At 36.0% G+C, this 21,924-nt stretch overlaps 1 protein-coding gene across 1 annotated transcript in view; it reads right to left on the bottom strand.

Annotated features, from left to right (window-relative positions):
* The window catches only part of ADGRL4 (adhesion G protein-coupled receptor L4), a 101,925-nt gene that overhangs the window by 42,920 nt on the left and 37,081 nt on the right, over positions 1 to 21,924 (bottom strand). The window contains exon 3 of the mRNA XM_070939438.1: positions 10,829 to 10,981. Within this exon, the coding sequence (XP_070795539.1) occupies positions 10,829 to 10,981 (153 nt within the window). The remainder of the gene's footprint in view (positions 1 to 10,828; positions 10,982 to 21,924) is intronic.

The raw sequence follows: 21,924 nt of genomic DNA, 5'->3' as shown, positions 1-21,924 counted from the left end.
TGAAAGTTATGTTTCCCCTTTGCTAATATAATATAATATAATATAATATAATATAATATAATATAATATAATATAATATAATATAATATAATATAATATAATATAATATAATATAATATAATATAATATAATATAGAACCAGTGTTTAAGGTGATGGACAAAAAGCAGGGAGATTTCACATTCTAATACTCCTTTAGGCACAGAAACTAAATAAGTGACCTTGGTTCAGTTACTTTTACCCAATGATCTAGTTGAAAATTGATTGATTATGTGCCATCAAGTTGTCAACTCTTAGAACCACTTAGATAAATTTCCTTAGTGATCTATCTCCTAACCTGGTCTTATAGGTTATCTAAAGGTGTACACATTGCTGCTTAACTGAATCTATTCATCTTGCTTCTCTTCTCTTCTCTTCTCTTCTCTTCTCTTCTCTTCTCTTCTCTTCTCTTCTCTTCTCTTCTCTTCTCTTCTCTTCCCTTCCCTTCCCTTCCCTTCCCTTCCCTTCCCTTCTCTTTTCTTTCACCTTCTCCAGGATTAGAGTCTTCTCCAAAGATCTGGGGCTTCATATAAGGTATCCAAACTAGGATATTAGAATCTGGTCATATGTGCCACAAGTGAGAACTCTGGGTTGATTTGTTCAATGATCTATTTGTTTATTTTCTTGGCAGTCCACAATACTTTCAGGAGCCTTTCCAACACCAATGTTCAATAAACATCTATAGTCTTGCTATCCTACTTCTAACCAGTTGAAAAACAAGCCTCTTGGTTTCTGAATTATTTATAAAAATAATAAAAGTGGGATATTAAATAACTAACTAAGTAACTAATTAACTAATAATAGATTCCAAAGAGCATTTGTGTCAGGAATTCCCTGTGTCACTGTGAGGGCATGGACACTTTAAAATAGTGAAAGGAAAAGAAAGATTATCAAATTTACTAAATTATCAACTGTGGTGATTCACTTAACAACTGAGGCAAGAAAAGTCATAAAACACAGTTAACAAATGTCTCACCTAACAACAGAAAATTTGGTCTCAATTGTGGTCATAAATCGAGGACTATGTGAATATACTAAACATAATAAACTGAGAATAACTACCTTAGTGGAAGATGTGCAGATAAATTTAATCTATCTATAGGAGTAAAACTAAAGAATTAGGACTAAAGACTAAATTATGACAAACGATAATCTCAGGATACACAAAACTGCAATATTTTTGTCCTTTTACATAAGAAGGATCTAATGAGTTCTAGAAGATCCAGCATCTGTTTAGATTTTTATTTTTATTTATCAAGCATGTATAGATAACAGATATAAGTATAAACATGATTATGAATACATGAAATGGATATGAATAAAAGGGGACATTAGGACAGGGACAGTAGGCACGTTGGTGTGCTTATGCACACCCCTTACAAACCTCTTAGGAATTGGGTGAGGTCAACAGTAGACAGTCTAAGGTTAAAGCTATCCAATTATGCAGGGATCCAGAAATGCCGTAGGATTTTAGTTTTAGAAGTAGTTTGTTGTGTACCACTGAATCAAAGGCTTTACAGAAATTTATGTAAATTGCATCTATTGCTTTGCCCTGATCGAGTTGTGTAGTCCATATGTTTTTGCAATGTAGGAGTTGAAGATTATAGGATAATTTTTTCTGAAACCAAGTTTTTTGTTAGAGAGTAGGTTGTTTGTCTCTAAGTGGAGGGTAATGGATTGGTTAATGATGGATTCCATGAATTCCACCTTTGCAGGTGACACAACATAAAGAGATTGGTCTGTAATTTTCAACCAGGCTGGGGTCTCCCTTTTTGAAGGTAGGGATGACCTTGGCTCGTGACCATAATTTGGGCAACCAGATGGTCCTGAAAGATTTTTCAAAGATTATGCTTAGAGATTCTGCTATGTCAGTGGAAACCTTTTTTAAGAAGTAGATATTCAGTAGATATTGAAAGATTTAGGTGAGGAACTAATCACAAATATGGAAGTTGTGAAACACAGCCACCGTTTCTTTGATAATTTGAGCTCTGCATTGAGAAAAGGTGAACCAGGAAGTGGATTGCACAAGGAAAAGCTAGAATAATATGAAATTAAAATATGACAGGGAAAATAAGACGGGAGAGAAAATCTTAAATAAAAGCATAGAGATTAATTATGAAAGCCTGGATTCAGCTATTCTTTTAAAGGAAAAAAAATCCCAATATGTTTGTGACATTTTCCTCCTGTGTGTTATATAGTAAATCTGTTTTCATATCCATAGCGAATGAGCACACATTGGGGAATGAAAGTTACATATTTGCATGGAGTTCAGATATATGTATGGAAATATTTCAATGAAATGGGCACTTGTGATGTTCTAGGTTACAAATTTCTGGTTAAAAAAAATAAATAAATCCCTGGTTACCCAGAGGCCCCAGGCAGGCATTCAACAAAATCACAGTGGATTTGAGGGAGGCCTATACAGTGCCTGCATTCCCTGCCTGCATGTTCATTTCTATCGAAGACATCCAGGGAAAAAACAGTGTCTAACATACGCCAATTCAATTGGATTATTATGAGCTCAAGGGTAAAGCTTGAAATATAGACCTACAACAGATTTTCTACAAACCCCATGAGCAAAGAGCAACAATGAGCACACGTTTAATTTATTATACCTGAATTTGAAACTTCTATTATGTTGGTGAAATTACAAATCCACATGACAATGTAGAACATCAATCCTCTCTTTCAGAAAAGCAACTAAAATAGAGTTGTTCTGAAGGGCCTTTGGTTAAGCACTGTAATTGGTTTGCCTATAGTTGTGTTTACGATGGAGTAATTTAATTAATGATGTTATTATGCTCTTAGTGTAACATTGTGCCTGCATTATTTGAGATCATTATCCTGATGACTTCTTTTGGTTTTAATGCATTGTACCAGGAATCCATGCGATGTCTATCTGTATAAAAATGAAATAATAGATAAATAGATCTATAATAAGAGAAAGAGCTGTAGTGGCGCAGTGGTTTGAATGCAGGCTACTTCTGCTGACTGCCGGCTGCCAGCATTTCAGCAGTTCGAGTCTCACTTGCTCAAGGTTGACTCAGACTTCCACTTTTTCAAAGTCGGTAAAATGAGGATATTGTTGAGGGGGCAATATGCTGACTCTATAAACCATTTAGAGAGGACTGTAAAGCAATGTGAAGTGGTATATAAGACTAAGTGCTAAATTTATAGTCTTATAAAATGAAACTGGATCTATTTTCTTTTTCATTTACAAGAAAATAAGCTATTTGTTTAATTCAAATAATTATCAAGTTTTTAAATGTACGATGATGCTTATGGTGAGCATATTTCCTTGGAAAAAATGAATAAACCTGAAAAAGGGGCAAATCTGGAAGGTGTCCATAAGGATAAACAAAATATTGTTTATGTTTATAAATTAGATTTGCTAAGAAAATTCGAGAACAAAATCAAGAAAAACTGTACAAAATGCAGTTGCAACTGTACAAAAAACATCTAAAACAGTATATATAAATTTATTTTAAATGGAGAATTCAGTTCCATATTTTTCACATGAATGTGCAAATCTGTGAATTAAAGACATCATTTGCACAGCAAAAGTGAAACAACCAGAATAAAGGTTAAAAGTGAGTTGTTAAAAAAATAAATCTAAAGGACAGCTTTTGGATAAAGGACTGCCCTTTATAATAAAAGATGTATGGTCACAGTAATTATACATGTTTCATTATAATTTTTGAAATTCAATTTGTTAAATATTTCCCCACTGCATTTTAATTTGGTATGGGTCACACTTGTGAGTGTTGTGGTCAGCAGGCATTTTGTGTGTTTGATGCTGCCCGCCTTTTATTTTTTATTGCTGTGTGATTGTTGAGTTTATGATTTAGTTTAGTTTTGTTTTTTTATCTTACTATGGACTCATTTCCCCCATCCATATATTGTAAATTGCCAAGAGATTGAAGTGAGATATAAATTCAATAACTAATTAAATTTGGTAACAACTTTCAGAGATTTCTCAGTGTTGTGCCTAAAGCTTTTGACAGCCACATAAAGCTCTGAGGCCTTTTTTTTTTTTTTTTTTGCTTTAGAAGTTGAAAAGCTCCCAACATTGAGAAGTATTGAAAACGTAAGGTTTAATTGTAATAAGGTAAATTAATATGGTTATCTATAAGAACCTGCAATGTATTTGAACATTTGGTGATTTATATAACTTATTTTTCCTTTTTGCAAGCAATTTGGATCTTAGTATACATTTTTCACTTGCTTTGGGTTAATCATTAAGGTGATATTAATGCTGGAAGATATAAAGTATTTTCTATTACCTATACAGCTAGGAACCATATTCAAATTTCTTGGTGAATTGCTGCTGATTGATGTTTATTAAATACATTAAACACAACATTTTGAAAATTGGAACATGATTCTTGAATATCATCTAAGGATTATCTGGGCTACAATCAATGATGTGAGGTTTTGATTAAACATAACAATTGATATTGTTAAGCTGTCATAGCTGTGAACTTCTGCATCTATAAAGCCTTTATGTTTTCTGAGATAACTTCCCAATTACCTTTCGGTGATTTCTTTTATTCTTCACTAAAGTACAGAAGTGTCGCTGGGTCATAATCATCTGTCTGTTTATTGTCAATTCTTTCAACATTCAAGGCAGTTTATGTTAACAGAGTTAGAAGGGATCTTGTAGGTCTTCTAGTCCAACCCCCCCCCCCCAAGCAGGAGACTCTGCACCATTTCTGACAAATGGCAGTCCAGTCCCTTCTTGAAAGCCTCCAGTGATGAAGCTCCACAACTTCCGAAGGCAAGCTGTTCCATTGGTTGATTGTTCTCACTGTCTGAAAATTTCTCCTTATTTCTAGGTTGAATCTCTCCTTCATCAGTTTCCATCCATTATTCCTTGTCTGGCCTTTGGGTGCTTTGGAAAATAGCTAGAGCCCCTCCTCTCTGTGGCAGCCCCTCAAGTATTGAAACTACTATTATGTCTCCCCTGATCCTTCTCTTCACTAGACTAGCTGTGCTGAGTACTTGCAACCATTCATCGTATGAATTAGCCTCCAGTCCCCTAATCATCTTGGTTGCTCTTCTCTGCACTTTTTCTCAACATCTTTTTTGTAGTGTGTTGACCAAAACTGTATGCAGTGTTCTAGGTGTGATCTTACTAAGGCTTTATAGAACAGCATTAGTACCTCACTTGATTGTTATTGTATCTCTCTGTTAATGTAACATAGATTCGTGTTACAGATGAGTTGGTCTAAGAAACTGTAATGGTTGTCTGGTGAGTTCTGCATAGAGCTGGAGCTTAAACCTGGACTTCCTTATTTCAAATCCAATACACCATGCTAGCATTCCACTTTCCACTGTAGTGGAATCACACTTGGCCAGTAAAGAATTCAATTCTATTCTTCTATTCTAATGCTAGTAAGGATTTCTTATATTGCTTGTCTTCATTTACTATTTGGGACAGGGGTGGGTTCTAATTTTTTTTTTACTACCGGTTCTGTGGGCGTGGTTTATTTTGTGGGTGTGACTTGATGGTCCTGTGACAATTATTTAGGATTTAGCAGAGGTACTGGTCTACCAGGCTTTTAACTACTTGCAGAGCTGTACCGATCTACCCATTTATTTTTGCAGGCACTGATCTACTCATGGTCTACCTATTTATTTTTGCAGGCACTGATGTACTCATGTATTTTTGCAGGCACTGATCTACTCATCTATTTTTGCAGGCACTGGTCTACCCATTTATTTTTGCAGGCACCGGTCTACTCATTTGTTTTCTTTTAACACTGATCGGCTGTAGGGCAGCCCTTTGAAGCCCCGCGGCAAGAGTTTAAACAGTTTTTTCCCTCTAGCCATCAGCTGGGTCTTAGGAGGCAGCATTAGATTGGGGGTGGGGCCAAATAAAAGGTAAGAATAACATGGGTGGGTGGGGGGTGCGGGGGGCACTGATCTACTCATGTATTTTTGCAGGCACTGATTTACTCATGTATTTTTGCAGGCACCGGTCTACTCATTTGTTTTCTTTTAACACTGATCAGATGTAGGGCAGCCCTTTGAAGCCCCGCGGAACAAGTTTAAACAGTTTTTTTTCCTCTAGCCATCAGCTGGGACTCAGGAGGCAGCAATAGATTGGGGGTGGGGCCAAATAGAAGGTAAGAATAACACGGGGGTGGGGGGATGGTGGGGCAGAACCGGTTCGGTGACATCATATCGTCACTGCTACCGGCTTGGCAGAACCGGGCTGAACCGGGAGGAACCCACCACTGATTTGGGGCAATAATTCCAAATTCTACCAAGTGTTTTTCCCATGCTTAATCACTTCTACGATATATTGGATACAATATAGAGTGCAAAGTTAGTCCACTTTTTATGTTACATAGAATGCCCTATTTCTCCTATTGGTTTACATTGTTTTTTGTTTTTTTTTAACTTCAATTATTGATAAAACAAGTTTCCAGATAGAATAACAACTGTAGATTTGGAAACTTTCAGCGAGGGGAACTGTTTTACTAGAATGTATATGGTACATGTAAAAAAAAAATAATCAAGTTTATCAAGTATATAATTGTAATTGGTCTTTTGTGTAAGTTTATGTCTGTCTACACAGACAGACATAAACTTACACAAAAGACCAATTGCAAGTTTTTCCATTTTCATCATGGTTGCAGAGATCAGCTAGGGACCAATCTCATTATCAAAACTGTTTTTTCTTCGTATTAGTTGCATACAGAAGGCTGTGTCCTAAATGCATCCCATAAAATTAAATAGCTGCTTCTCCAGGGATGGACCTAAACTAGGCTACAATGATTTTTTTGATGTGATTGACAAAATAATATACTGCAAACTAGTCAGGTTTAAAAAGGCAGTTATAAATAGAATATTAAAAATTAATGCATATATTAATATTACCAGCACTTTCCCTCTAAAACATAATAAACACTGTGCAGAGTTTGACATGAATAATTTACCATAGCTCAAAATTATCAGTGCAAAAAACAGAGGTTAATTATGAATGTAAATCATTTATAAGGATTTTTCCAGGTATCTTTCAGGATTTTTTTTTTTAAAAAATCTCAAAATGCAGTTCAAGGATTTATTGCTGATGGACAATGCAAGTGTGGCTTTTCTAATAATACAATTGGACAATATGAAATGGATTTATTAACAATTAAAACATACACCACCATTACCTTGTAGTTCTGTGTACACTTGAAGTAAGACTGGCCAAAGACATTATACTGCCCGTGAAAAATTGGTTGCCTTATTCCAGAATTGGTTCAATAGATCTGTGATTATTTATGATTGTCTTCGAGAATGCAGTTCAAATTAATCTACTGAATATTGATGTAATTTTTTTTATCACTTATCAGTTGGTGTATAGTTTAATCTAGATAATTAAAGCTCCATTAGAGCACGGAAAGCTCATCCCTTCCGAATGTTTACTAGTTTTAGCTTTAATGGCATTAATATTGATTTATATTAAATATATTTAAATATGATATTAATTTGAGGTACAACTCAAGTTACAACAGTTCATTTAGTGACCGTTTGAAGTTACAACAGCACTGAAAAAAATGACTTGTCACTGTTTTTCACTCTTATGACCATTGAAGCATCCCCATGGTCACATCAGAGGTGAGTTTCAGCAGGTTTTGACCAGTTCTGGAGAACTGGTAGCGGAAATTTTGAGTAGTTCAGAGAACCAATAGTAAAAATGCTGACTGGCCCCATCTCCAAATATTCTCTGCCTCCCAAATCCCGGCTGATCGGGAGGAAATGGGGATTTTGCAGTATCCTTCCCCTGGAGTGGGGAGGGAATGCAGATTTTACAGTATCCTTCCCCTGCCACACTCACCAAGCCACACCCATCAAGCAAAGCCACATCCATCAAGTCACGCCGACAGAACCGGTAGTAAAAAATTTTGAAACCCACCACTGGGCCACATGATCAAAATTCAGATGCTTGGCAACTGACTCATATTTATGACGGTTGCAGTGCACTTTCTGACATGGAAAGTCAATGGGGAAGGCAGATTCACTTAACAACCATGTTACTAACTCAAGAACTGCAGTGATTCCCTTAACAGTGACAATAAAGATCGTAAAATGGGACAAAACATTTAACAAATGTCTCACTTAGCAACATAAATTTTGTGGTCATAAATTGAGGGCTACCTATATGTATATGTCAGCATTAAACAATTTGTGCTATCCCATGGGAAGAAAGGAGCATTGAGGCCAAGAAGAACTATTTTTCAATGATGCTGTAGTGATTTGGAACAAATTCTCTTAGGGAACACAATTGGTGTCATTTGTAGCAGCCTTCTGTAAGTTAGTTAGGAAACTGAATTGCTTCAGAGAATGACTGAGGGTGAACTGACATTTGTGCTGGTTTTATTATGCTAAATTGTTTTATATCGTACTTTACTGTGGACATTTTACTGTTGTTGCATTTTAAATTGCTGTAACCTATTAGAAATTGATAAAATGTGGCAGCATATCAATTAAATAATCAACAATTAAAATAGCACATTGTAATATAAAGTTTATCATCACCTCTGTTTTAATTGTTAATGGAAAAGAATGTGTGATCTGAATTTAGATGAATGCATAGATATAGAAGAACCTCTTATCTTTTTTCCTTGCATGACAACATTCCAACATTAAGAACTCCTGAAAAAATGTGAGTTAAAGTTTTAAAAAGTTACATTAGCATGGGAGTCCTTAGGAATCTGCCATGTAGCATCTTAAAACATTTGGATAATTTTACATTGGGGAAAACAGTATATCATTATATGGATAAGTGTTTATGTTTAGTTATATTCATGAAGTTTGGTTTCATAAAAGCCCAGCTTATATAAGTATGGCCTCATTTAACAAAACTTCTGGAAACTGGAAATGTTAACTTTTTCACATGATAATAGGATAAATTAGATTTTTAATGTTCTGAACTACACAGATGCTAGATAAACTAGATAGAGGGGTGGCTATATCCTCCTTCCTTCCTTCCTTCCTTCCTTCCTTCCTTCCTTCCTTCCTTCCTTCCTTCCTCCCTCCCTCCCTGCCTCCCTCCCTCCTTCCTTCCTCCTTTCCTCCCTCCCTCCTTTCATCCTCCCTCCCTCCCTCCCTCCTGCTCCTTCCTTCCTTCCTTCCTTCCTTCCTTCCTTCCTTCCTTCCTTCCTTCCTGTTAAAATGAGTATCATGTGATTACAGCAAGAGCAGCAACCGTCAAGCAGTGCTGAAGCAGCCACAACTTCCTCAAATTTCCTTCTCTCTGGAGGAATGGTTCCTGGATTCTGGATGCATCCTGTAAATTATTTCATTTGGGATACCTTGGTTCAAAAATTGGAACCTTATGATGCACTGTTTCATAAAGTTAAGGATTATAGAAACTAGAGTTTTCTACAAATTCTACAATTAAATTTGTATTTATTTATTTGTATTCCACCTTTATTATTTTACAAATAACAGAAGGTGGCAAACATATCCAACACACCTTCCTCTTCCTATTTTCCACACAACAACAACCCTGTGAGGTGGGCTGCGCTAAGAGAGTGACTGCCCCAAAATCACCCAGTTGGTTTTTCGTGGCTAAGGCAGGACTTGAAGGACTTGCTTTTTAGACTGGTTTCATACACACACAGAGACATAGACACATAGACACACACACAAGGAGAGAGAAAGAAGGCGGCGGGGAGGGAGGGGGAATGTAATTGGCCTAACATGAAAATATTTAGGGAATCAAATTTTTAATCTCCCATGCTTCAGTGAATACAGTAGAACTTACATAGGAAAAACATATAACCGCACAGAAATTTATTTCACTTGGGGAAATACTTCTTCGGGACTTTTACAACCCTAAAAATAATAAATCAGTTTATTTTTGGGCAAGTATAAAATCCCTGTGTTGATATTATCTTGTTCAAGTCACATCTCTATAAAGTAAAGAGATGTGACTTGAACAAGATAATATCAACACAGGGATTTTATACTTGCCCCCAAAATATACTGATTTATTATTTCCTGGACTGGAAAAGTAGAAGAAAAGTATCATATTCCTTCCCCTAATGCAAAATAAATTTCTTCAAGGTTATAGACAAAATTAAATACCATGTAAAGTATTAAGTGTTTATTACATGTAACAAGCACTTAATATTTTACACATTTTAAATGTGTATTTAATTTTAATGTTTTGCTTAGTATTTAAGTAAATAATTAAATACTTTAAATACAGTTAAAGACACTGTGGTTGTCTTTAACACTGGAGAGTTGACAGCTCAGGTTCAAGACCCGAGCTCTGTGCAATGAATGAGCTCTTGTTACTCGCCAGTTTCATTCTGCCTAGCAGTTTGAAAGCATGCAAATGCAAGTAGATTAATAGGTACCACTTTGGTGAGAAGGTAACAGAGTTCTGTGCGCCTTTGATGTAAAACCATGTTGGCCACATGACCACGGAAATTGTCTTCGGACAAAACTGGCTCCCTCGGCTAAGAAACAGAGATGAGCACCGTGCCCTAGAATCGGACATGACTGACAGGGAAACCTTTACCTTACATGAAAACCATCATATATTAAATTATCCCAAAGTGATAGATACAAAATTATATAGAGCTAAAATATTATATTGAATTCATTTAGTCTGATACTGCTAGAGTCTATTTTTTTTTTTAAATATTCATTTTCATTATAATTTATCTACGAGAATATTTTAAGTAACAGAATAAACAGGTACATAAAAAAGAAAAGGCAGAAAGGGTCATATTGGTTAAGGAATAAAACATCAGTAAATGAACAGGGGATCTCTTGGAATCTTACCTCTACAAGAAGTACCATCATTGGTTACAAAGCTTGTGTTGCCATTACTAGATTTGTATCCATTTTTGCACATGCAGAAGTAGCTTCCCATAGTGTTTGTACAGTTCGCCTTTTCTCCACAAAGTTGTGTGGCATTTGCACATTCATTATCATCTGTAAATAAACAGAATTATTTACTCTCTGTTAAAATGATTTCCCTCCTTCCAAAATGAAGACTTTTAAATTTTCTGAGATTTCTCAAGTGATATTGACTTTTCTGGCTACTTATTTCTCAGTAGAAAAACTTTTAAGTAAAAACTTTAAAGTAAAAACTTTAAAATAAATCCAGATATCAAAAGTCTGTATGATTCAGGAACTGCACCCTCAAATAATTTCATACTTTTACTTCAATACCTGAGGGGTTTGTGTGTGTGTGTGTGTGTGTGTGTGTGTGTGTGTCTGTGCATGCACAGATACAGATGCACACACACACACACATACACACACACATTCTAAAGACAAATACTTGTGATCAGGAATAGTAAACATTTGTTTCTGGCATTGAGCTATGATGGTAACTTCCTTTTGCTTCTTTTTTTATTGCAGAAAGATGCACTCAGATAGTAGATTCTCATTTTTAAAACTGATCTGAAAGTCTTAAATTCACTAGCTTTAAATGGGATGTCTTTGTTTTTGTGTGAGTGTATGTCTGTATATATATATATTATGTGCATGCCTGTGTGTGAGTGTCTTTGTGTTATGTATATATGTATTATTGTTTTACATATTTAGGTTGATAGAATGCCATGGAACTTAGTTTCCAGGATTGAAGCTTACAATACTCTGCTATCCTACACATGCGTTTGGGGGCAGATGGGGAGGAGAGAGAGAAAGAGAGGGAGAGAGCAATTCTCATACAATAATGGGCTGGGGATAGGGTTCTGTGTGATCCATGGCATTCCTATAGCACAAAGCATTCAGCTTATATACCTTCAGGAAGTGCTAAGTCAGGGGTCAGCAACCTGCGGCTCTGGAGCCACATGTGGCTCTTTCATCCCTCTGCTGCAGCTCCCTGTTGCTGGTCAGCTCCACAATTGATAGGGCTTTCAGTTAGGACAGGTAGAGGAAAAAGGATGCCACATTAGGAGGAGATTCTATAGTGGGGGAACCCACTTCCAGTCGGCAGAGGTAAAAGGACACCATGCTAGGAAGAGACTATGATGGGGGAAACCGGACTTTCAGTCGGCTCCAGAATTGAACTGGGGCTTCCGGTTAGGACCTTTGTGGCTCTTTGAGTGTTTAAGGTTGCTGACCCCTGTGCTAAGTAATCTGCAGGGAATTCCTGGTATTTACTTGAATGTAAGTAGAATATGAATAGAACATTCAAAAATGGTTAAAGCTGAGTCTGCCACCTGTTTGCCATGAGTGAGTTCAGATTTGCCATTAAATACAGCAGGTAATAAATTTGAAAAATAAAACATGGTATTTCTAGAATGAAGAAAAGAACATCTTTGGCCCAACTTTTATACAATGACAAGAGATCTACAGTTTTCTATTTTATGACCTGCAAGACTTAGTCTTAAAAATAATAGAGCTTTCCCTAAATTCATAGTCAATGAACTCTGAACTCTTGACGTGACACTGAAGTCATAAACTCAGAATCTTAAAATGTTTTGTCTAAGAGGAATGTGATAGGATTACATCTGAGTAAGGTAATGGACCTTACCAAGTGTAAAAGATAAATTAGGTGAATGTTCTGAAGAAAAAAGAGGGCATTCCTGAATATGTGACATTTATGGTAGGAGTGTATATACAATTCCAGCAATTGATATGTGAGTTCACTGAATTGGTATACCATTGTTAGATAGCCATCGTTAACCTTGCAACCTGTGAGAAAATGTTTCTTGACTCCTTATAGATCTTGATCCTACTCTGGCATTTCAGTCTGTCATTTATTCTGCTTCTCTCCTTCTCTAGCATCTTACATATTATATAAAACTTACATAGGACAATGTACTGTCTCCCCAATATATTTTTTCACTTCTTGTTTGTTTTTCTATTTCAACATTTGATAATCTGTGCCTATAATTGTCAGCAGAATATTTTACTTGGGGCTATGAGTGTGTTTTTGTATATATGCACTTTAGAATTCTTTTTGAATTTTTTTTTTTTTGGATACTTCTGCAAATCTCAGGATATTCCTGAGCATAATGCTATTTCCCTGATACCATGGATCATTTTCATCCTTAATCCCAAAAGTGTTTACATAAAATTGTTCAATAATATACACTAGTAAAAAGGCAAAAGCCATAAATCTTCATTGCTAACATTTTTATATGGTTAAATGCCCAGTTAAATAAATAGGTCTTTGATCCTTGGCAGAAGCATTTCATAATGGGAAATTGCCACGCTCTAAGGAATGTTATTCTCCAATGGGAAGACCACAGTATAGTATCTCCTCATCTGGACCACAATCAATTGAATACTTCTAAGTATTCAATTCTAAGAACAAAAATATAAACATTGGGTAAGCGAATATGGTAAACGAAAATGATTCTTCTGATGTCTATTAAGATTCTCAATCATCCAGGTCATGGTTGTCTCAAAGGTGCTTTTTCCACATTTGGGACAACCATGAACTGAAGAAGCTTCCTGGATAAGAAGTAAAAAGTTTTCAAAGAAAAACCAAGGAAGTCCAGTTGTTGTTCCAAAAGTTTCTTGACTCCTTATAGATGTTGATCCTACTCTGGCCTTTTGTAAAAAGCACTTTTGGGATTCCTCTGAGAGCTCCAGTTCTATCATGTCCCAACATTGTTGATTAGAGGCTGAGGTACTTTGTGCGGATTTATTTCTTTACACTATTTATCATTCCTGTTTGAGTTATTTCAACTCATACTCTTGGCCATGGAACAATCAGTCAACAATATTTCTATTATTCTTGCAGATGTGGGAGCACTATGGTGCACATATCATGGATAATGTTTTCTTCATTTATGTATGATAGAGAACTGGGTTTTTTTTTGTAATTTATACAAAATGCATCTCTTGTAGTGATTGAAAGTGTACTTGATATAAGAGGGTTATCAAACAGTAAGGCATAGATTAATATTGGATTATATAAGGCAAACATAAGATGCAATTTTGGGAAAAAACATTGTTAGAATTCTCAACTGGGTGGAAAAAAACAAACAAACAAACCCAAGGGAATGGGACAATATATTCCAGGACAACACAGTTGCTTTCAACCCATTATAATTGTTATGTTCCATCCTTTTTCCTTTTAAATACAAACCAAATATTTCCATCACATTTTTTCATGGACTGAAATGAGATACAGTGCAAAAAAATTGCTTTTACTGTTGGAACCATAAGCTATGGACCTACATTTGGTCCTTGGAGACATGTATTCTCTGCTGTGGTACCTGCCTTATGGAACATTCTCTGATGATTATATCTATAAAGGAGTAGGTATTCTAATGAACTTCCATGAAGTGGCAGTTTCCTATGAAGGTTGTAGCTCATTCCAAGGAGAGGAGTGAGACAAGAGACAATATATCCCATAGCTAGATAGAAGACAGAGAAAGAGAGTTAGGATAGTCACTCCTTAAAAATCTCCCAGGGCCGTGATGCCGAACCTATAGTACGCGTGCCAGAGGTGGCACGGAGCGCCCTCTCTGTGGGCATGCGAGACGTCACTCTAGTTCAGCTCCACCACGCATTTGTGCATGACTCCCACTGGCCAGCTGTCCTTTGGGTCTCTGCCACACATGTGCAGGGGTGGGCCGCATATGGGGCCCATGTGTGCATGCTCAGGGGCCATGTGCACATTGCATTTTGTGGGTTCGGGTGCACGAGCTTTGGGCACTCGGTCCGAAAAAGGTTACCCATCACTGTCACAGGGTATATCCATTAGGCTGAGGGTAAATTTAGTCTGGCAAGAGTCTGGGTTATTCTATGCCATTCTTAGGTTTTGCCTGACACATTCTTCCTCCTGAAATTAAGTTTACTCCATTCCTTTTGACATTTCAGAAGTCCCCCAAGACCCGGTTGTGTAATCAGTTCTAGGGTTCCCAGGGCTCCATTACTAGGTGCCCATTCATATCTCCCCTTTGCTTATGGTTGGCTTTTTTAGAATTTTTATTTTATGCTGGATTTTATATTTTTAAATTGCCTGATTTTTTTACTTATTGTTATTGGATTGTTATACACTACTCAGAGGCGCAGTTTGTGAGATGGGGTGGCTATATAAATTTTATTCACAACGAATAAATAAATGGTTCAACCCTCAAATGAGGCAAGGAATGCTTTCAACTGGCATGTAGTAGTCCCTATAAAAATCTTTACAGGTTTTGCTTATTCATTTTATCATAGTGTTTTCAGCAATCCACATAGCTAGGTCCTTGTAAAAATTTTAATGGATCTATACACAGTAGATCTTCTTCAATGCCCAACATCCTTTCCAACAAAGGATATCTCTTCACATTTTCACAAAAGAAACAATGAACTCTTTATTGCCAATTTTCAAGGCTAGCTTTTCTTTAGTTATACAGGCTAACTAAATTTCTGGTGGAATTATTTTGCTTTCAGAGACAATCTGCAGGAATAAGAGACCTAGATAAATCTGCTCCAATATCCAGTGTCTTATTTAAAAGTGGGGAATCAGTTCTGGGGAAACTGTGATGGTATTATAGCTTTCAATTTATTTTCTAGTAAGAGTCAGTGCTTCCTTGGATGGTTAAAAAATAATTATGGTAACATACAGACTCCCACTTCTACCCCCAAATGATACACTGAATACTTTTCCAGGCTGAATATTACTGTTTGTTTGTTTTTTAACTGCACTTTTATTTCTATCTGACTCCTGTATCAGAAACTATTTGATGAAGCTAAAAAGTATACCAGTGGAGCAAATTCAATATGGAAAATATAAAAGCTACATATTGGAATAGCCCTTGTCAAGTTATATGAAAGTTGCATGGGTGATGATTTAACCATTAGGTTACTAAGCCATTAGGAATCGAAGTTAACAATATTGACAATCCTGGGTGACATTTAACAAGGGCACTCCAAATAAAAATATGAGAATAGAATAGAATAGAATTCTTTATTGGCCAAGTGTGATTGGACACACAAGGAATTTGTCTTGGTGCATACGCTCTCGGTGTACATAAAAGAAAAGATACGTTCGTCAAGAATCATAGGGTACAACACTTAATGAAAGTCATAGGGAAACAGTCAATATAAACCTTAAGGATACCAGCAACAAGGTTACAGTCATACAGTCATAAGTGGGAGGAGATGGGTGATAGGAACAATGAGAATATTAATAGTAATGCAGATTTAGTAATTAGTTTGACAGTGTTGAGGGAATTATTTGTTTAGCAGAGTGATGGCATTCGGGAAAGAACTGTTCTTATGTCTGGTTGTTCTGGTGTGCAGTGCTCCTTAGAGTTGTTTTGAGGGTAGGAGTTGAAACAGTTTATGTCCAGGATGCGAGGGCTCTGTAAATATTTTTTGAGAATTAAGAACGTATGTGTGGATTGTGAATATCTAGGTTATAATACTCCTTTATATTTCTTGTAGAACATATTAATCATCAGCATGTTTTTAATAAATCAAAGACACAAGACACAATAAATCAGTTTGGGGACCTAAGGGTTGAAATTTATCTTTTAACTTTTTACCATAATTTACCATAATTTTATGGTATTGAACGCTGCATGGTTCAAGGGAAATAGCAACTGCGGAGTTTATAGATTGAAAAATGTGTAACCTTTGTAAACAAGCTTGTTTTTCTCATCTTGGTTAGAAAGGATACCTTTGAAGGCAACCAAGCATATACTCCATGACCGCATTACTATCTAAGCTTAATTATGCACAACAAATGACTTCTGGCAAGGATACTCTTCACACACCAAGGAATAAACTTTTTGAGAAGAATTTAAGATTTACTTTAAAAAGGAAACATTTAAAAGAACTCAAGAAAAAAAAAGTTTGCCTGCTAAGTCATAAGAAAATATTGATTTGCCAATGATATATATGCTCACCGCAGTTCTGTCCAGTTTTGCACTGATACTGTGTTGGAAATTTTTAAGAATTTCAAGTGCGCCTCCATATGAACATGAATGTACATGAGACCCTTGCAACTCTACTTGGATACAATTAGAACTGCATAGTTGAGATTTGATAAGGACACGATTCAATTTAAATCTGTGATTGGAGAGCAAACCCGTTTGTTTCTCAAGCTGCTTTGGGGTTTGAGATTTAATTAAAGAAACATTAGTGTCTGTTATCATGAGGAAGCCTTAAGATAAATCGAGTCAGTGGCTTCATTTTTTTGGTCAGAATAAGAGAAAAGAAGCAGGAATAGTAGACTATTTAGAGGATATTATCTCTGCCAGGTTTTGGTGGATATCTTTAAGAACATCACCATATTCATTTTTTTTAACAATTTCCAATTTACGTCTTTTAAGACAGATAGAACCTGATCAGAAAAGCATGTCAACACACAAAGTATCTCAATTTAAAATTCAAAACTTTTAAAAACAGTTTTAAAGCAATCCTTTATTTTTTCACTTTTTTGTGTCTGCTGTCAGGCTTGGCAATATACTAAGGAATGACCTTTGATTTGCTTTTATGTGTAGGGATGCGTTGATGTCAGTAATTGTTGGCTGCAAGATTGGCCTCTCTTGGGGGAAAAAAACCACTTATCATTGGAAGAATGTGGTTATGTCAGAGTTGTAACTAGTTGGTAAAATTCAGGAGAGGTAACAAAACAGGCTGGCACAGTGGAATACATTGCTATAAGGACAGACAAACTAAAGTGAAAGCAGTTGTCTCAAGAAACAGTACTATTTTCTTGTCCTTGTTAATAAAAGAATAATTCTTGGGCTATACTTCTGTGTTTTTATCCTGCTGCCAATTCATTCACAGTTGAGTGTCTTAAAGTGTATAAACTTAAATGTAACTTAAGAAAGCCTGGTTTGTTTGATTCAGGGATGTATAGCCTTGCACCAGTTAGCCTTGAGCCCATAATAATAAAGAAATGTTTTGTAAGCACCAGTACCAAAGAGTAAGACTCAAGTAGGAAGGGTAAAAATAAAATTTATGACTGGCCACATTAAAGAAGTTGAGAGCTGCGAAAAAGAATAAAATCCTAAATAATGGTACTCTTGGCATCTCAAAAAACAAAAACAAACAAAAAAACAACTTTCCAGATTTGATAAGATGAAACTCCTTGACTGGCTATTTATATCAATGTCAAACATCTCAGAATGCTACTCAACCTCAAACCCCATGGAAATAAAGTTACAACACTGTACATCACACAAGCAATAGAAATGTACAGAAATTTGTACCGTGTTTCCAGAGGCTACAATATGCTTTGAAGCCACCTGTTTTGATCTATTGCTCCCAAGCAGGTCCCCACACCAATTCATAAATCTCCTTTGATGGAGTGATTTGATCAAAGCTTCAATAAATCGAAGCATCCCTTCAAAGCTTTTCCCAATCCTAATATGCACAATGAATGACTCTCTTCATTGGGGGGAAAAAAAAAAACAGAGGAAGGCATCACAGGAAATAATTCTTTTTGACATTTGAGAAATCTCAGAGCACTTATAGCGATGTACGCCCAATGTATCGATGTATTTTTTTTTTCCTTTGATGGCTATGGATAATAGATTGAATCCTCACCATTGTTAATAATAATACCTTAAATAAGACAAGGTAACTTTGTGGCATAAATTAGCATTGAACCACCACAAATAGGAAAAGTCGAGGCCAATAAATGTTCTTCACCTGGCATCTTGATAGCTAATTACCAGTCACACCATCAGCTGCTGAATGAGACTGAGTGAGTCATGTCTGATATTGTGGAATATAGTACAGTTACATATTCCATCGGGAAAGCTATATTAATTTGTTTACTCAGAAAACAACAATATCTGAGATTAGCAAATTCACTGTGGCTCATAGTAAAATAAAATTTTCTGTATTAAAACTACCTCAACCTTAGTTCTTTTACAGGAAACATACCCACTACGGGAGAAAGAAGAGAGGTTTGAGAGACACATTAGGGGCTGTTGATTAGATCATGTTGTGTGTAGATTATAAAGTAATATGCTGGCCTTGTTCAATAATTCCATACTGCCTATATTATTAAGTGGAAGTGCTGCTGACCAGATTCAGAATCTCTTCAGGAATGTAATAGACTTCTACAAGCTTATCTGCAGATTACTTCCCTAGAGTTGTAGCTCCAACTAGAGCAGAAATCAGTAGTAATTCAGTTACAGAACTTTGCTTAATTCAAACCCAAGAAAGATAACTGTGACAGAATATGAAAAGCCATAATTTAATGGTTTCAAGAATATAAACAGCCAAGATTCAACAAAAGCCAAAGGATTAATTAAGTGTCAAACTGACTCTGATCTTTAAGATTTGGAAGAGTTTGCCACATCTTAATCAGAGCTTTTGGGGATTTACTTTCGCTAACTCAGTTCAGGAAAAATGGCAGTCCAGGTTTTTCTTTCTAACTTGTTTCAGCCAACATAAATGAAAGATACCTTAATTTACCAGGAACAATTATTTCTGCTACCACTATAAATATGAGAATGCAAACTCTATGGGACAAAGTCTTTAAAATAAGCACGATAATCCTACATTGCATATTTGTAATTTTATACATAATACTGACTGAGAAATAGGTTTAGATGAACATGGTAGATCTTTTTCCTAATAAGTATGTTTAGATATGATAACATTATAAAGCAACACAATTTATGGAATACTTATACATATATTTCTGTCTCCCAGGCAAACATGTTGGCTGACTGTATATACTTAATATTCAATAAAAATGGATATATCTATTATCAATCTTTTTCATAACCACATAATTCGCTCGCAATAATTTTAAAGCTGTATCATCTGAATATTTACATCTGTTCTCATGCTTCTAAAATAACAGGGAAAAAATTACCATGAATTTCAGTGAACCCTGGATTACTCTTCATGGCAATTTTACAAGGAAACAGTATATATTTACTGTTTTATTGAGAATGTAGTTTCAACCATTTCTTATAATACTAAACATAAGTGAGACAAAATAGCAAAGCTAGAAATGAACAATCTCCAGATTATAAGGGGTAGCTTGAATCCTCATTCTCAACAATTGTCATGATTAGCATCCTCATACCACCATCAGAAATTTTCCATAGTCACTATTATGAGGATGGCAGGCTCGAGATATACACTCTGTTTCTTGTTGAGATGGAAATTAATACATAGAGCAATGAGAATGTGATATGTGTGTGGAAATTAAGGGAGAGCAATGAAGTGGTACATGGAGGATGGAGGTAGTATAGACAGGATAATGAGGTTGGATAGGCAGGTGGCATCAGTTATGAAATCAGCTATTATAGGGATCTGTTGTACTGATTTCCTATTAGACTTGACATTGTTATAATTTTATGTTAAATTGTCCCTGAGGTCATCTTCAAAGAGGCCCTCTACTTACCAACCATCCCAAATCCAAGTAATTAGCCACCTGTTAATAAATATCCATGTTTCTCTTACAGCCTTTCTCTTCAATGGCGCTTTGACCGAAGTACTTTTTGACAGACTTTGCTCAAAAGTTTCTGAAGTTAAGGATGTAGCCCTCCCCCCCCGACAACTCCTCGCTAGCATTAGAAAGACTCGTAAGGCACGAAATATTTCACCTCTTTCTCTCCAGAATAACCTGGATATAGGGTCCCCTGTGATCAAAACCTGTCTGGGGTGAATTTGACAGCTTCAGGCTGGTGGCCGCTGAGGGGCTGTCACTGCACAGAACTGGACAGCCCTGGTTGGGAAGTGAATGGAGTGAAGGTGGCTGGGGAACACATTGATTCATGGCATCCAGCTCTATTTTTTTGACAGCCGCTCTCTGCTTCTCTGCTCTCTGGGGATATCGGAGCTGTTTTCTGTAGCGTAATCCCCAAAGGGAAGCAGTGGTTGAAGTTGCTCACTTAACCCCTCCAAAACAAGAAAATGAAGTCTTCCTGTAAAACAAATCCCAGCGATATTCACCTTGCTGAATTTAGCTAGCGTAGAGGTCTTCACGTAGCGGGCAATATGGAATATATTACCTCTTCAGATACTGCTCTAGTTATACAGAAACAAAATCAAGTTCACAATTGTACTTTACCTAATAATCTCCACCATTACTGAATAAAAGTTTATGGTTGTGCAGTTTTCCAACTAACACTAGTGAGTTTAGTAAACTTCAAAAAATGAGGAACTATTCTTCAAAAAAGTGCAACCCTCAAAATTTGGAAATTGTGGAGATTAACAGAGACCATTTCTACATTGTTTTACTGAATGAAATAATTTTTATGATTCTTATATATGTTTTATACCTCAAGATGGGGAATTGCGATCTGGTTAAAGATTAGCAATTTAGGTGTGTCCCTATTATATATTATTCATTATTTTTTGGATAAGACCTGACAAATTTCTAATCTATTATATTTATTAAAGGAACACAGAAACATGCCAGAAATGGATGGACTAACTTCAAAACTTCAGAAAGTATCTGCACTTCCCCCCCATACTTTTAAATGGTCAATATACTTGCAGCAGCTCCAAGAATTTTCAAAAGACTTTTTTTTTGCAGTTTTGAAAATGGCTATGTGATGATATAGTTTTACAGGGTCACATGGCTAATTGAGAAAGTGATAGAATAATGGTTCCACTCTACGATCTGAAACGAGCTCCCCCCGGAGATACGGAGGATCCCGGATCTGCGCACCTTCCGTCACGCGCTTAAAACGTTTTTATTTCATCAAGCTGGCCTGGCCTAAATCTTCTCCCTTTTAAAAATTTTTAAATTTAAATTTTAAACACTAATTTTAATTTGTTTAATTATGGGATATTTTAAAATTTAGCCAAATTGTTTAATCTGTTTTAATTTATTTTAAATTTTGTATCTCTGTGTTTTATCTTTTGGCTGTTCACCGCCCTGAGTCCTTCGGGAGAAGGGCGGCATAGAAATTTAATAAAATAAAATAAATAAAATAATAAAATAATGAGGCGCTAGCGAGGGAAGCCATCTTCCCAGCTTTGCCTGCTCCCTCGAC

Source organism: Pituophis catenifer, unplaced genomic scaffold (genome assembly GCF_029215685.1).
Source record: "Pituophis catenifer annectens isolate HBS135680 unplaced genomic scaffold, rPitCat1.0.hap2 SCAF_3, whole genome shotgun sequence".
Lineage (NCBI taxonomy): Eukaryota > Metazoa > Chordata > Lepidosauria > Squamata > Colubridae > Pituophis > Pituophis catenifer.
This window is presented reverse-complemented; position numbering and strand designations above follow the sequence as displayed.